Here is a 17,200-nt window from a genome sequence, read left to right as displayed (position 1 = left end):
AACTTTACCAACAGCCCAAATAACTACAAAGATGAACAGTACAGGAAAAGATTTAAGGATGTAGCCTTAAGCTTACTAACTTGGAAACTCAAAGACAATTATTTTCAGTTACATGTGCTAAAGCTGAGCAGTTTGCATTTGAGCATTGTTTTGAAGTATAATCATAATAATCATGTGCAGTCAAGTCAATTCTGATTTATGGCAGCTTTTTTCATGAGTTTCTAGGTAGAGAGTACTCGGAGATGGTTTACCATTTCCTTCTTCTTGGGACTGTGGAGCTTCCCCAAGGCACTGTGGAGAATTGAACCCCCAACCTCTGTACTTAACTGACTGAACTATCCAGCCAGCTGTTTTTGGCATATATGGCATAAAAAAGTCTGGCCTCTTCCTCCCACAGAGGAATAGTAAAACACGCTGTTCATGACATAGATCTTGAAGTCTCCTTAGATGTTAGTTTCTTCAAGTTAAAAAAAGTGGTGGTTGGTTGGAAGGGGGTCAAGATGCCACACAGATGCCTCCCTATTGTATTCTTCTAGTATAAACTTGTATTATTAGGCAGTGGGGGCTTTGTTGCAGTGGAAGATCCTATCTACTCTGCCTGGGTGGGTGGAAATCTGCTGCCTTTGGTTCTCACTGCTGGTGGTAGCAGGCAGAAGCCCCCAGCGGGGAAGTTCCACAAGTCCATCTGGATTTCAGAGAAATCGAAGCTGCTGTGTCCAACAGAAGCATCAGGTTTTGGGTTTTCATCCTGTTAGATCTTAACATTAAAAAGATTTGACATTTCAGGGGCTGCCTCCCCTTGTTTTGCAGAAGTATTTATTCACGCATATATTAAATTTCTGTTCCGCCTTTCTGCTACAAATCATATTCGTGATGGCAAGACAAGATGAAATAAAAAATTATCACAATGTAAAGAAAGAGAGCAAATAAAATAATATTTGTAAAGGAGGAAACAAACAGCAACCACCCATTAAAATCTACTTTAGCAAGAAGTCAGTTTAAAAGCTACATGCCTGACTGAACTGAAAAATAATCTGTGCCACCTACCCAAAGAACAACAAGGATGTATCTAGTCTGACTTCCCTTGGCAGGACATTGCAGAACCTGGGAACAGAGATTGAGAAGGTCCCTTTCTAGGTTCTCATTGAACACACTTAAAGTCTAGGATGGCTGTGTTTCAAACACTGTAGTCAGGTGACACATTGTAAAGGGCTTTGTAGGTCGTAACCAGTGCTTTGATTACAATTTGGATTGCTATTCTAAATTGTAATCAATTATGTTGGGCTTCCACTGAAAAGGATTTGAGAACTCTGGCCATTCTAGCATCCATGAACAGATGCAGACAAGGGCTGTGAATATGAATAGGTCTGTGACAAACTAGGATTATGTTCAGAACCATTTCAAGTTAGGATGATTTGAAATTTAATATCATGAAAAGTTAGATCATTAGTAATTGAGAGAGTTTGGGGATTATTTTGGATGACATTTTGCTTAAGTTTGATAAGCTTAATTATTAAGTAAAACAGTGATGATATGGGAAAACCCACTTGGGAATAGTATTATTTTCCATTTGGGCAGCAAGATTATCTTAGTGTTTAAAAAAGGTCTCAAACATAACCACATTAAAAAGTTTCTAATTCTCAATTTCTCATGCTTCTAATTAAAGCAGAATTTAGCTGCATAAAACAAGACTGTAGCTTCAGTCTTACATTTTCATTTTGATTTTTTTAAGTGAAAGTTTGTTCTACAGTACTCTAGAAGTCGTGATAGGTAAAACAAGGAAGGATGTATGTTACACAGTTGTTGAAATTGTTTTGTACATTTATGCAAAAGATGTAGCTGTTGGAAACAAATTGCCATCAGTTAAGAAATATCTAAAAGCTATTGCTTGTTGCATATTGAGTTGTGTGACCCGGCATGTAGCAGATGATGCCTACAGAGATTTCTTTAGTCAATTTGCATCTAAACATTGCACCTTTTGTGTATACTTAAGACAGCAAGATGTAGTGTTCGCTACCAAACTGCATGGCCTTAGAAAGGGATTACACAAATAAGTAAGAGGGTAATCATGATAGCTGTGCGATGCCTCCAGAGTCAAGAGGCAATATGATTCTAAATGTCAGTTCTGAGGAACACAAGCAAGTAAATTTTGTTGTCCTCATTTTTGCCTGTCGTCATTAGGCTGGCCAGTATAGAAACAGGATGGTAGACTACGTAGGCTTTTGGATCCAGGATTGTTTAGAGATTCCTTTATATGAAGAATTGTAATGATAAATGAAGGAAGGAATAAATCACTCTTAGGATAGCAGCCAAAACATTTTGTTTATATCAGTGGTCCCCAACCTTTTGACACCACAGACCAGTTGGGGGACGACTGAGTCTGTGCTTTGGGGGGCACCCCCTTGCGCTTGCACGTGTGTGCAAAGGGGCGGCACATGCTTGCATGGGCACTTGCGTGCATGTGAAGGGGAGGGAGGTGCTCACACGCATGGGCAAAGGGGCTGTGTGGGTGGGCATGCAGGGGGTAAGTGTGCGCGGGGGAGCAGAAGATCTGTCTCCGTGGCCCGGTTTGGCCAAGGCTGTAGACTGGCACCGGGCCGCAGGCTGAGGATTGGGGAAACCTGGCTTATATGGCCTAGTGTATATTGAGTAGAGATGGGCACGAAAGGTAAAAATGAACCAGGAAATTAGTCTGAAATTGCTAGCTTATTGATTTGAATCAGTTTGGAATTGTCCAACCTTAACCGGAACTTGCCTGAATCAATGAATTTTGGGCTATTTATAAACCTGGTTCATTGACGCTCCCCCCAGCCTGCACCCACCTGTTCACACTGCCCTCTTTTCCTGTGCTGCTGCCACCATCTTGAGAGCCCCTTTGGAGGCTGGTGGCCATCTGTGTGTGTCCCTGTCTACCAGCTGAGAGGTGGCGCAGATGGCTCCGCTCCAGCTAACTAATTTTTTAGTTGTCTGACCTGTCAGCTGGCTGGGGGTCATCTGCACACCGGGCTGTCTTAAAAAAGAAAACAAACAAACAAACAAAAACAACCCCCCAACCCCAAATGAACCAACAATACAGTTTGTGGTTCGTTTTGGAAAAATTCATAAATTTCTCGTTCATGGACTTCCACGAACCAAGATGAACTGCGATTTTGACAGTTCATGCTCATCTGTAATATTGAGCTAGCTGGCTGAATAGCTCAGTGAGTTAAGTTTTTGTCTGTGGAGCCAGAGGTTTGGAAGGTCAGTTCCCCACTGTGCATCTCAAAAGAACCAGCCTGTGTGGCCTTGGGTAAGCTGCACAGTTCCAGGGCACCCCCAGAAGAAGGGAATGGTAAACCACTTGTGAATACTCACCATCTAGAAAACCCTAAAAAAGGACACCGTAAGTCAGAACTGACTTCACAATACACAATTACTATTATTTATATTGAGGTAGAATCCTTGACAGCTTACGAGAGTAAACTTCGGGATGATATTTGTTTTCTGTCATAAAGAAATACCAGGCAGAGGAAATACCTACATATATGTATCTTTTCATCACCGTCTCTATCTGTATATGTGAAGCCTACATTGGATGTTTGCAATTTATAATTCTACAATTTTTGTGTGTGTGGTTTGTGAGTCTGTTGAATCGATATGTTTAAACTTTAATGGGTGTTTAAAAGAAAGCAGGATTTTCATTTCCTGTGTCAAATCAAAATATCTCTTTCATTTAAAATGAAATCTTTGGCATAGCCAGTGTTTCGTTATTCCGTTTGATTTTAAAATAATATTTAGTTAGCAGTGTGTTAAGTTAGCGGTACATGTTCAGTTAGCAATTCGTCAAGCAACGTGACCCGCAAACTGCTTAAATTGTTTTTGTTGGCTTTGTTAAAATGGTTTGAGAGTCTTAACATGCTTCATTCTGACGAGATGTAGAAGCCAGGAAATAGAATGTTCCTAAGTAGCAGGTCAATCCCATTATACATATTTACTCAGAAATAAAGCCCCTAGAGTCCAGTGCTACTTATTTCCACTATATAGGAGGAATGGTGAACTTTTGCACTACAGATGTTTTATAACTACAGCTTGCCACATATTTTAGATCTGTAACCCCCCCCCCTTGGGCTTTGGGGAGCTGAAGTGCAAGACAGAGCATATGGGGGGGCCTCCACCACTGGTACATAAGAGTGGAAAAAACTGCAGTGGGGGCAAACACAGCATCATAATGGCAAAGAGGAATAGAAGGATGGGGGAAATCCAGTGCTAGGTGAAATGACATTTAATTACTATTTATATATGCCAATAACTGGCTAGACAGCTCCGTGAGCTGGGGCACCTGACTGTGGAGCTAGAGATGTTCATGGTTCAATACTGTACTGAGGCTCCTGGAAGAAGGGCCAGCCAGTGTAGCCTTAGGCAAACTGCACAAGTCCCAGAGCACCCCAGAAGAAGGGAGTGGTAAACCGTATACCTAGAAAACCTCCATAATTAATGTGCATAATTAATTAAATTCATATGCAAATGCATTTCAGAATAATTTAATTCCTTATAATAAAGACGTTTAGGATATATAGCAGTGATGGTGAACCTTTTTGAGCCCAAGTGCCCAAACTGGGGGGGGGGGGAAGAAAACCCAGCAGGGGGTGGCAGTGGAAGGGGGAATCCCAAGCATGGAGGTGCCTCCAGACCCCAATCCAGATCCGCCTCCAGTCATGCCCAAACCTGCCACTGCCTATAGCATGGCCAGTGCGCCGCTGCCAGCACCAGCTGCTCCAGATCCTGGCCGGCCACCTGTCGGGGCACTAGCACTGCGGCTGCAGCCGGCTCCTCAGGTTTGGCTGCCGGGGTAGCGATTTAGCGACTTATGGCTCGCGTGCCCTCAGAGAGGGCTCTGCTTGCCAGGTGTGGCACACGTACCATAGGTTCTTCATTGCTCATATATAGCATCAACTGCAGACCCAACAGCAGCTCCTAGCTAAAATAACTCAACCAAAAGTTCAGCTTAAAGGAGATTTAAGAGTGTAATTAAGAGTGCAGTTGCTGCCCAAGAGTATCTTGTATGATTAGATTTTAAAACAGCTTTTCTAACCTCCCTCTCTCTAAACATATTGAATTTTGTAGATGGAATGTGTAGTCCATAACATCTGAAGGATACTAGGATGAGGAAGACTGGGCTAATGCTGATTTTTCTGTTTTGATGTAACGATGGTTTTGCCTCTCTCTGACATAGTAGTACATTCAGAAGTGTAGAAGCTCAACAAGGACCTCAGAGTCACCCTGCATAAGCAGAGAACAAAGATACAGGTCATAGGATTGATCCATATCACCGATTGAGTAGCAGGTCTTTTGTAAAATGAATGGCTCTTAATAGTCTATTGAAGACCAAATGACCCTCAAATACTTTGCATTACAGGAATTGCTTGCAACTCTATTTGTCTCCCAGTGAGTGTGAGGATTGTCCTGGGCTAGCTCTCCTACCACCTCTTTACAGTAAAGATAGTATGAGTGCTGGTTATCAAGGCTGTTTGATTTATTTGCACCTTGTATCTCCTAGCTGCTTTTGTGTAGCCAAATAAGATTTTTATACGGTGTAGTATCTTAATGCAGTTGTGCTCATGTTGTTGTTCAGAGCATAGTCCCTGGGTATCATATTCTTGCTCATTCTTCTGAATATAGCACTCCTAGAACTCCCAAGCTCAAATAGATGGTTTCTAGTTGCTCTACCACATTCCCCTCAGGTTTTGTGATGGTGCTGTTAAGTGCCAGGTCACTCCAGAATAAGTTGTCATTCTTTTATGCTTTACAGTTAATGCATAAGCTATCAATTGCATTTGTTGTTGTCTAGTCATTAAGTCATGTCCAATTCAATTGCATTACTCTAGTGCAAAAACTCAATAGGATCTTGATCATTATATCTTGACTTAAGAGTCCAACACCTTGACTGGTTTGCAGGATATTATATTTCCTTGGAAATAATATTGTCTTGATGAAAACTGTTTATATTGGCAGAAACAATTATTTATTTATTTATTGCATTTATATGCCGCCCATCTAGACATAGTCTACTCTGGGCGGCTCACAACTTAGAAGATATAAACAATTTTAAATATACAGTTTTACATTAAAAAACAAAACAATATAAAATATAATATCATAAATTTACAATTTTAACAGTTAATTTAAAGCAAAGAGTCTGAAGATGGCAAGAATAAAAGAGGAAAATAAGAATGACTTAATTGACTGAAGGGAAGGCCTGCTTGAATAGCCAAGTTTTCAGCTGGCTTTTGAAAATGCCCAGCGAGGGTGCCAGCTGAATTTCAGTGGGGAGGGTGTTCCACAGCCGAGGGGCCACCGCCGAGAAGGCCCGATTTCTTGTTTTTTCATTCCGGGCCTCCCTCGGCGTCAGACCCTCAGCCGTCCCTGCTGGCTATGTTGGGTGATTCGGGTAGATCTAAGGAGATTTAAGGAGGCAGAATATTTTATCCTTCCCAGCCTGGCAAGACATGCTTCTAGATTTATTTTAATTAATAGCTATTTAAATAATTATCCACTATAGCATTTTAGTATGGATTGTGTATTAATTATATGCAATACATTGCTTATTGATTTTTTAAAATCTACTTTCATTGCTTGTCTTTTTTCACTGCTTAGCAAAAAGCCTGATTGATTATTGTACAACAAAGTGAACTGAACCAGTAATAGCAATACAGTGGTGCCTCGCAAAACGATTGCCTCGCGGGATGATTAATCCGCAAGACGATTGGTTTTTACAATCGCTCTTGTGCTTCACAAGACGATGTTTTCTATGGATGATTTTTCCCCATTGGAACACGTTAATTAGATTTCAATGCATTCCAATGGGGAGCTGCGTTTTGCAAGACGATGTTTTCACAAGACAATGTTTTTCGTGGAACAAATTAACATCGTCTTGCGAGGCACCACTGTATTATTTGTTGCTCTTGGGAAGAGAGGAGACGGAAGATTGAGGCTTCGGAATACAGCTGGAACAATAACTATACTATTCACTGTACCTCTTATGTATGGGATGAGGAGATATTTCTGGTCTAAGTTCTCCAAAGTTGTTAGAGTGGGGAATTGGAAAGGCACACCAAGTTCATAATATGGAACTAGTTTTATTATTTGTGGTGATTCTCTGTCACAAGCCTGGCTCTGGGGTACGGATGCAAAGGGAGATTTTAGTCACAATAGAATGTAATTATGTCCCTAAAGGAACTGGATTACCCATAGTGTTCATATCAGAACATTTTGAAAAATAGTTCCAATTTCCAGTGGTTATTCCAGCCTTTCTCACACAAGCTAATTCTCACACAAGCTAATTTCTCACACTTCTATGGGACCTGGCAAAGCCTGATAAGCCAGTCAAGAAGGTATAACACAGAAGTATGGGCTGCATATTCTGTGTAACTTATATCTGTTTTTTTCTTGATTAAAAAATGCCCTGTCCAGACATGCCCCAAGATGAGATGAGATGCACGTTCAATGAAAGCATGCCTAACTGAGAGTGTTCTATGGGTAATGATAAATACTGGTTAGGGTATTTGAGAGTGCACAGAGATTCAAACTATATCTCAGTGTGATCTGCTTATATAAACTATGGTTATTACTATTAATATGAAAAATGTTGTGACTTTGGCTTTTACTGTTTCAATAAAAGAGGACTACAGCTCCCAGAATGTCTCAAATGATGTATTTGGGCTACAGTTCCCAGAATCTCCCAGCTAATGTGACCATTGAAAATATAATCTGGGATATCAATGGTATTCCTGAAAAATATTGTTGTTTTAGCTCTTGAATTTTTATAAGAGAATGATTGTTAGAATTCCTTCAGCTATCATGGCCAGTAGAGATGTAACATCCATATACTGTACAGTGGTGCCTCGCTTAATGAGGAAATCGCTGTACGATTAGGTTTTTGCGATCTCAAAACAATGGTTTAAATGGGTTTTTTTTCATTTTATGATGATCGGTTCCCTGCTTCGGGAACCGATTTTCGCTTTACGACAATCAGCAAACAGCTGATCGTTGGGTTTCAAAATGGCCACCGGCCGAAGAAAATGGTCCCCCACTGTTTTCTAGGATGGATTCCTCGCTTTACAGGCACTGAAAATGGCCGCCATATGGAGGATCTTTGCTGGACGAGCAGGTATTCAGCCCATTGGAACGCATCAAACGGTTTTCAATGCGTTTCAATGGGTTTTTAAAAATTTCATTTGACAATGTATTCGCTCTACAGTGATTTCGCTGGAACAAATTAACATCATCAAGCGAGGCACCACTGTAATTTAAGGCAAGACCTCACTAGTGGCTGTGCAGAATTTCATTTTTCTTTTGCAGTTATGGAAATCTTTCAAACAGAATCAAAGAATTGTGTGGGAAGGGGCCTATAAGGCCATTGGGTCCACTCCCCAGCTCAGTGCAGGAATCCAGATCAAAATAGATTCGACAGGTGGTTGTCCAATTTTCTCTTGAATACCTCTAGCATTGGAACCAATTGACCACCTTCCATGTTAATTGGTTCCATTGTTATACTGCTCTGTTAGGAGATCTGTAACTTCCTGTAACTTGAGCCCATTATTACACGTCTTGCAGTCTGGGATGATTAAGAACAGATCCTGCCCCTCCTGTGCATGACTGTCTTTCAAGTATTTGAAGAGTGCTATGGTATCGCCCCTCAGTCTTCCTTTCTCAAGGCTAAGCATGCCCAGTTCTTTCAGTCTGCTTGGTCTGGAGTCTCCAAGTATGGGCAGTTGCTCTTAGCTCAACTCACAACCAGGATAAGGAAACTAACAGATGATTGAAGGACATGGTGTTAAAGTCTCCCCCCAGATCTCTTGTATTCTTGGGTTGCCCTCAGGCTTGCAGTAATATATATGAAATATTGTCTACCTATAAGGGGTGTGTTTACAGGCAGTATGGGAAGTCCCATTGATGAAAAGCAAGAAAAGGACAGACTATTTAACAGAATAATGCTGGATTGCTTGATTTAAAGAAGGTGCATTGCAAGGATGGATTTACTTATTGGGAGTATATAGCACATGAGAATCAGGGAGTGGATTAATGTTTACCTTTTTCTATTTTAAATATAGATTCACTTGGAACACTTGTCCTTCCAGCTGTAAGTATTCTCCTTTTGAAGTACAGTACTAGCAATCAACACGATTCAACACCAAACCGAGAAATAAGAATATCTGAATTGATGCTTTGCTTAGCCTAGTGATATTTTAATCATTCTTCCTGCTTAAATTATTCTTTCTCCTAGTGATGAAGAATATTCATAAAATCCAGTGAGATATAAACTGAAATGTAAGCCATTGATATGCAATTTAGAAGGTTTGGCTGGCTGAAGAGTTCAGTGGCTTTGAGTGTCTGGTTCAGTTCCCATCTGTGCTTCTTGTGAAAAGAGCCAGCCTGCGTAGCCTTGGGCAAGCAGCATGGTTCCAGAGGAGGGACTGGTAAATCACCTCTGAGTACTGAATGCCAGGAAAACCTCAAGAATGGTCCTCATTTATCAGAACCAACTTAATGGCACAAATTAACTAATTAACTACTATTAGAAAGTTTAGGAGGTAATGAACTGTAAATATGACACTAAGACAGACATTCATAATGGTTTTATCAAAATAAAGTGCAGATAACTGAGTCAACAGGAATATTTCACTTTAGGTTTATGGTTTTCAGTATTGATTGGAAAAAAGGTGAAAGTATTAAAATGTTTCGTGGTGGTTCAGAAGAACATATAACGTGATTGAACATATAGTTTTATTTGCAGTCTGCCTTCTGATGAAACATGTGGCTCAGAATAGTTAAGTCAAATCATATATGTACTTAGAAAAAGGCACTTTATGGACTCTTCCTCAGATACTATTTCAGAACAAAATATTAACAGGGGGATGTTTTATATGTTTATTTCCTTTGTCTGCCACATTTCTTCCATTGCAGGGACCCAATACAACTCACAAATGATTTTAAAATATAGGTAAAAATAGAATGTTCCAAATCCTCTTGCACTGGTGTAGAATTAATTCAGCAACTTAGCATGCAAAGGGTAGCATCTACATTGATTTCTTAGCTAACGCTGGAATAACTAGGCAAAATGATTGTGGCCGATGAGTTATAACATTAGAAAACAAACATAGTCAGCATTCTGTTATTTACACCTACTGGAGTAAGTCAAATGGTGTGAATGGCTGTAGTGAATCAGTGCAAGTCAAGAAATCAAGATTTGTTTTTCCTGTCACACGACTTGGAGCACAGCAAGAAATACAATGGCTGACTTGTTCAGCACTGGCAATTTGTTGCAGCAAGTTATGCTGTTTGGCCTGAAGTGGTGGGTCGAAGTAAAAGGATTCTGGCCATGTATTTTCAAAGCCTATGGATTTAAAAGCAGTTCAAAAACTAACACATACTTGCTCACAGACATATATAGACACACAACAAAATGTATGGTGTCCTGTAATAAAATGGCCTCATCGGCTGCCTGTAAACGTGAGATTATGTTTTTTAAAATTTAAAATACCTTTCAAGGATCTTTGCATGTCCAAATGTTTGGTGATAACAATCTTGCCTTGTTTAGATTAGGAACAGAGGAGACTCAATGCCGTCTGTAGCAAGAGTTTCCACTCTCGTATGGCAGGTAGAATAGTCCTGTATCTGTGACAATTAAGTAGTGCTTCAGAAAGTCACAGTTCTTAGACTCTCCCATGGCTGGTGGCCAGCCAGCTGCAGGATTCTGGGATTTATTGTCCTGGAAAGGTAACTTTCCCAAACAATGCAAAAGCAGAAAACTGCAAAGGTATCTTGAATTAGTTTGCCAGATCTTGTCAGCTGGGCAACCCAGAATCTCTGTGCTGAGGCTGGCTGTTGAGAAGAAGATAGGACAGAAGTGGGAGAATATGTTCATCATGTAGTTTATGAAACAATGGGCAAAGGACTGAATGCAGTTAGAATGAACAGAGAAGTGAAAAAGCATTTCCCATATGGCTTTCAAATGAGAAAACACTTGAAATAATTAGTTTTCAAGTACTGTTGTTCTCTGGTGATATGCGTCTGGAATTTTTTTTTAAATTATACATTGTTTTGTTTTTCTGTGTCTACAGTAACTTTTAGAAATCAATAGCTAAATAGTAATGATGATGAAGGATGTTTCTTCTCACAGCTGCCTTTGGAGAGTACTCCTGGCCGTTATGACTTGCATGTCAAAGGATATTCAGAAGACCAGCTGCTGTTTTCTAACCACACTGCCCTTTCGTTTCGGCTGAAGAGCTTCTCAGTTTTCATCCAGACGGACAAGTTTGTGTATAAACCGGGGCAAGAGGTGAAAATTCGAGTTGTTACTCTGTATCCTGACTTAAAGCCATTCAATGCTCCTGTAAATATATATATTCGGGTAAGTGTGAACTATGATTTGGTAAAGGGGAGTTTTCATTCAGAGGGTGTAAATGTCTACCTGCAGTCTATTTGCACTATGTTACAACAGTATGGGGGCTATTTATTCTATTGCAGTGGTCAATTAAAAAAGACATTATGCATAATGTTGGCAGTCACCTATAGAAACATGTTTCAAACCGATTCCAGTCTCTAAAATGCTTCTAGGCAGAACAGCTTCTAGAGCAACAGTTCACAGCCATGGGTCCCCAGATGCTCTTGGACTAAAACTCCCAGAAGTCTTCACCACTAGCTGTGCTGGTCAGGATTTCTGGTCCAAGGATGTCTGGGGACCCAAGGCTGGGATCCACTGCTCTAGAGCAACAAGTCAGAAGATACTGCACAGCTCTGCTAGCTTCTCTTCCTTAACATCATTTCTTTGGTAAGAAAAGAATTACAAGAACCAAAGTGAATACAAGGGAGAGATTCAAATAATAAAAAAAACCCTTCTGGAACTCCCATCTCTCTCTGCATCGTACAATTCTGTGAACGGAAGCAGAACAATTAATTGTAAGGAAGTTGTTAGAATACCGGGAATATGAATTTGGGACAAAGTGAAAGCACAGATTTTTGTAAGTGCCCTGTACCAAACCACTCACACTTTCCTCACCCAATTACACACACACACACACACACACCCTCACACACCCTCTAGAAAGCTGCAGTTTCAAGGAGAAGAGTGTTGGTGATGGTGGGTGCGTTAGCATTTAACCATTGCTGTTCTTTTTGTTCCGTACGTTTGCTTGCAACATCTAGTTTGCTCTTGACAAAATGAGTGTCGGATGGTTTTTCATGTTGAATGAGCACAGGTGTTTTTTTTGCAACCAGTGTGAGGCCAGATGTACAAAGAGGAGCTGGGGGATGACTGCATGATTGCCCTTCTACTCCATGCACTCTCAATAGGATCCCAGCCATTGTGTTTATCTTCTGCGGGGCATCTCTCTCTTTACCTTTGTTATGGTAACTGAGATTTAAGGTATGCCTCTACTGGCAGTTTGAATCAATTTCTGCCCAGGCTTTTAAAAATCGGGTTCAAGTCATGTGGTATTTAAATCAGTTACCACATTCATATTCACAGAATGAAATCTATTTATTTCTGGTGATTTAAACCGGTTTTGACATCTAGACTGAAAAAATCTATTCATTTCCTTTCTTATTTAGGAACCCAGTTTTTTGTTACCATTTGCCTTTTTACTTTAAAAACAACAATAATGATACAGTGATAAACTGATGACTCCATTCAGCCAAGAATGTCAAAAGGAAGTAACTGGTTCATTGCTCAACAGTTCAGTGGTGCCCCGCGTAACAATCACCCGCTTGACGACAAATCCGCTTCACGACGATGTTTTTGCGATTGCAATTGTAATCGCAAAATGATGTTTTAATGGGCTTTTTTCGCTTCCCGACGATCAGTTCCCTGCTTCGGGAACCGATTCTTCGCATTACAACGATCAAAACAGCTGATTGTTGGGTTTTCAAAATGGCCGCCAGCTGTTTTTAGGAGGCATTCTTCTCTGCACAGGCACCCAAAAATGGCCACCCTATGGAGGATCTTCGCTGGACGAGCAGGTATTCCGCCCATTGGAACGCATTGAACGGTTTTCAATGCGTTTCAATGGGCTTTTTTTATTTCGCTTGACGAGGATTTCACTCTACAGCATCAAGCGAGGCACCACTGTAGTATAACAAATTAAACGAGAGAGAGAGAGAGAGAGAGAGAGAGATGTGATGACAATGTAACTGACATTAAACAGAGGCACAAAGTAAATAAATACCACTGTCCACACTCACTGAACCAAGCTGATTTAAATCAATTTGCAAGCAAGCTATTTTAAGGAGTCCCTACCAGCTGTGGTTATTTTTGCCCATGGGATCCACCCTTAGTGAGACAGATTATTTATTCCCCTCCAACATCTCATTTTTTGCTTGCTCAGTTGTACCTTTGGCAAACTGAATGCAGGTAGATTGAAACTGAATGTTCTGCTAAATGGAATGTTTGGTAAGCTGCATGCTAGTAAATTTTACACTTCACTACCTTGCCTGGTAATGTAGAGGCTAAATGACATGCTACATTTCCAGTGTAATTGTGGCTTAGAGTACAGGCTTTTTTCTCCTTTACGAATTCCCAGTTTGAGTAGCCCTCTCCAGATTGGGACCCTACAGACTTGCTTGTCTGAACATTGTTTGTATTGGCAGTACCTAATGCAGGTGCAGGTGGCTTGACTGGATATGGAGCAGGAGGTGTGATATTCAAGCCCCCTACATCCAATTTGGACCAGCCCTTCTGTACTGGGAATATAAATAAAACAACAATATTGTACTCAAGGACAGAACTACACAACGAAAAATGTAGCTTTACCTCCAAAGCAGATTTCTCTTTTTGAGAAGTTTTTTAAAAAATGAATAAATACTGTATTTTTCCATTTATAAGAACCCCCTCTTTTCTAATCCAAAAATTAAGAAAACTTAGCTTTGAGGGTTCAGCCTCTGTGCTCAGAATGTTGGAAATTTTGAGTCCCTGTTGAATCTGAGCCTATAGGCTCCACCTCCAACGAGGTGTGTTCCAATTGGTTTGCACAGCATCAGCTGACGTCAGTTCCATAAGGCTCCTGACTGGAGGAAGCTAAGCCTTGTGAGTGAAGGAAGCCTGTTTACAGAGGCAAGGTACCGGCTGTTTTGTTCTCTCCATGTTCTCAGCTTATTTCCGTGTAAGATGCACCTCAATTTTTAGTTTAATGATTTTAGGAAAAAGTAGCAGAAAATACCGTATATACAAAATTTAAAATGATTTTACATGAATTGATAATCACGTAGCCATGCCATTTCTCTGAAGGCCAAATACTTCCCAAGGTTCGCTTGGGTTTCTTTTATCCTTGGGAAGCCTTTCAGAACCTTGAAATGGGAAGGAGTCATTAATGTCTGAATATTGCCCACACAGTTCTGGCTAATGATGTCAGTAGCGTCACACATATGGAGCCATGCTAGTGGGATTTCAGCAAGAATATATCTGGCCTTCAAAGTGATGGAAGAAGTTGTGTGGTTATCAAATCACCAGTGCTAGCAATTTTTGCACAGGAAAGCTCCCCTTTATTTGAAGGCCTCCTCTCTTGGCTGCCTCACAACCTGCAGGAAGGAGGAGGAATCAAAAACATTTGATGAGCGGTAAAAGGCTGATGCCCTCATTAGTCTTACATGTGCGGAGCTACACCAATAGAATTTCTTTCTTTCTTTCTGTCTGTCTTTTTTCCCTGTCTTTCTGTCTGTCATTCTCCTAAAATAACAGCATTTGGTCTCATTGCATACATTTTCATTTATTCTGTGATGATTAGTGTTACTAATTATGTGAAATTAAGAAAGTCAAATTAAGAACCAGTCATTTTGTCATGTACAAGGAGAAGGTAGCATTGTAGGTCATACAATAAAAATGATAACACTAATGGCCCATGGTCTTGACTCTGGGAAGTCATGTCATAGTGACAGGATGATGGTCAAATCTTTGCCTTGTGCCATTGTGCTTGAAAGAGTGCTAATGAAGTTCTGTTGCGGGTGGTTTCTGCTGTAATTTACTTGATGTGTCTGCGACCTTTGTGGTACCCACATGCAAGGATCTCTGTCAGTAATAATTACCTATTTTGGAAGTAGCTCTGGATTTGTTACTGCCATTTTGTAAAACACAAAATTTAATACATAATTTAGATGTTTGCTTTCTTGCTAGGATCCTCGACGCAATTTGATTCAACAGTGGTTGTCAGAGAATGGAAAACTGGGCAAAATAACCAAGCAGTTTAAATTATCTAGACATCCTCTCCTGGGTGACTGGTCTCTGCAAGTTGAAGTAAATGTGAGTATTGACAAAATGAATTGTTCAGTAGAAATGTGAAGTGCCAGGAGTGAAACCAAAGATAAAACTACTGTTAAGTATTAGCAGAGCTGCTATCAATCTGAGTGTTCATTAATCTTTAGTAAAAATTAAATCTAGTCTGCTCCTCCAAATTTTTTGTAATGGTCAGTTGTTTCCCCCAGAAGTCTAATGGGATGTTTTTTGTTTTAAGTTCGCACCCAGCAAAATTGTTTTTGTACCACACGCAACCTGTAACACACATTTTACCCATCCTTGTTTAAGATTCACCAATAAGAAAGTCCTGAGTCTACAGATAATGTTTATGAAGTGTGATTATACAAAGACAACACAACCACCATATATATCTTTTTATACTGTAATCAGTGCACTTTGAACAATGGTGATTGAAGCAGCATCCTGGTTTTGTACAACCTTCTGTTATTAGGCTGTTTGCCAAAGGAAGGTGTATCTGTTTTAAGTATCTTGGAAACACAACATTGTCATTCTTAACCACAGTCCAGCCTTTTAAATGAGACTAGGAGTGGCTCACTGCTGGGAGAGGCTAAGCCTGGAGGAACTGCAAAATATGGTCCAACTATCGAGGTCAAATAGATGAAAGTGAATATCCATAAAATGGCTTGAATGTAGAGGAGAACTGTGTTTTGTGCTGCTAATGATAATAGATGCCTGTAATATTTGTGGAACAAAAGTTCACATGGAGATCAGAGTAGGGAAAAAAAGTATTTATCTGGGGTGAAGTTCCAAAGTCCATGGTAAAAAAAAACCTTTATTAGAACCAAACAAATATATCCAAGATTAAGGTCAAGGTTTAAAGCCTCCCAGGTGTTTTAATCATGCACGTATTACAAAAACTATAGGGAAATGGAAAAGGGGGGGGACAGGATTGACAGGAGCTTTGCAAAATAGAGTCAGTGTGATGAAAGAGGGACCATTTTTAAGTAAATACTTCCTTCAACATCCAGGTCCAAGCTGTCACTGAACTATGAAACGTACTGGGTGATCTTGGGCCATTATCTCTGAGTATGAACCTCTTGACAGGGTTGTAGTGAGGATAAAGTTGGGAAAAGAACCATATATGCCTCAAATGTATTGGAGAAAAGGTCCGAATATAAATGTAACTAAGAGATGAATCGGTAAGATAACAATGGAAGTCTTAATTGTAAGAAAGGCGGTTGTGGGCGAATAAGAAGGACAGTAGTTGTGCGTAATGATGATGACAATGATGATGTGCATCAATTCAATTCTGACTTATGGCAACCTTTTTCAGGAGTTTCCAGATAGAGAATACTCAGAAGTGGTTTACTATTCCCCTCTTCTGGGGCACCCTGGGGTTGTGCAGCTTGCCCAAGGGCACACTGGCTGTACTGGCGGGAGGCACGTGGGAAATCAAACTCATAACTTTTGACTCTACAGTCAGCTACGTAAACCACTGAGCTATAATATATTAAAATAGTCCTACAGGAGAGTCATCAGGCACAGTGTGTTTTGGTCTGTTTTAATGCAAGAAATGAGGGGACGTGGTGGCGCTGCGGGCTAAACCGCAGAAGCCTGTGTTGCAGGGTCAGAAGACCAAGCAGTCATAAGATCGAATCCACGCGACGGAGTGAGCACCCATTGCTTGTCCCAGCTCCCACCAACCTAGTGGTTCGAAAGCATGCAAATGCGAGTAGATAAATAGGGACCACCTCAGTGGGAAGGTAACAGCGTTCCGTGTCTAAGTCGCACTGGCCATGTGACCACGGAAGATTGTCTTCGGACAAAACGCTGGCTCTATGGCTTGGAAACGGGGATGAGCACTGCCCCTAGAGTCGAACACAACTGGACAAAAATCGTCAAGGGGAACCTTTACCTTTACCTTTAATGCAAGAAATGTATTGATTTTTAAAATGCCCTTTAGGTGTCAATGTAATC

General features: G+C 40.5%; 1 protein-coding gene across 3 annotated transcripts in view; it reads left to right on the top strand.

Annotated features, from left to right (window-relative positions):
* CD109 (CD109 molecule) overlaps positions 1-17,200 on the top strand; it is a 119,205-nt gene that overhangs the window by 23,513 nt on the left and 78,492 nt on the right. For all 3 annotated transcript variants that reach the window (XM_072999675.2, XM_072999673.2, XM_072999674.2), the window contains 3 exons: positions 9,090-9,118; positions 11,159-11,389; positions 15,143-15,268. In XM_072999675.2, the coding sequence (XP_072855776.2) occupies positions 9,090-9,118; positions 11,159-11,389; positions 15,143-15,268 (386 nt within the window). The remainder of the gene's footprint in view (positions 1-9,089; positions 9,119-11,158; positions 11,390-15,142; positions 15,269-17,200) is intronic.

This window comes from Pogona vitticeps, chromosome 1 (assembly GCF_051106095.1).
Source record: "Pogona vitticeps strain Pit_001003342236 chromosome 1, PviZW2.1, whole genome shotgun sequence".
Classification (NCBI taxonomy): Eukaryota; Metazoa; Chordata; class Lepidosauria; order Squamata; family Agamidae; genus Pogona; species Pogona vitticeps.
The sequence above is the reverse complement of the archived record's forward strand: the minus strand, read 5'-3'. Positions and strand labels throughout refer to the sequence as shown.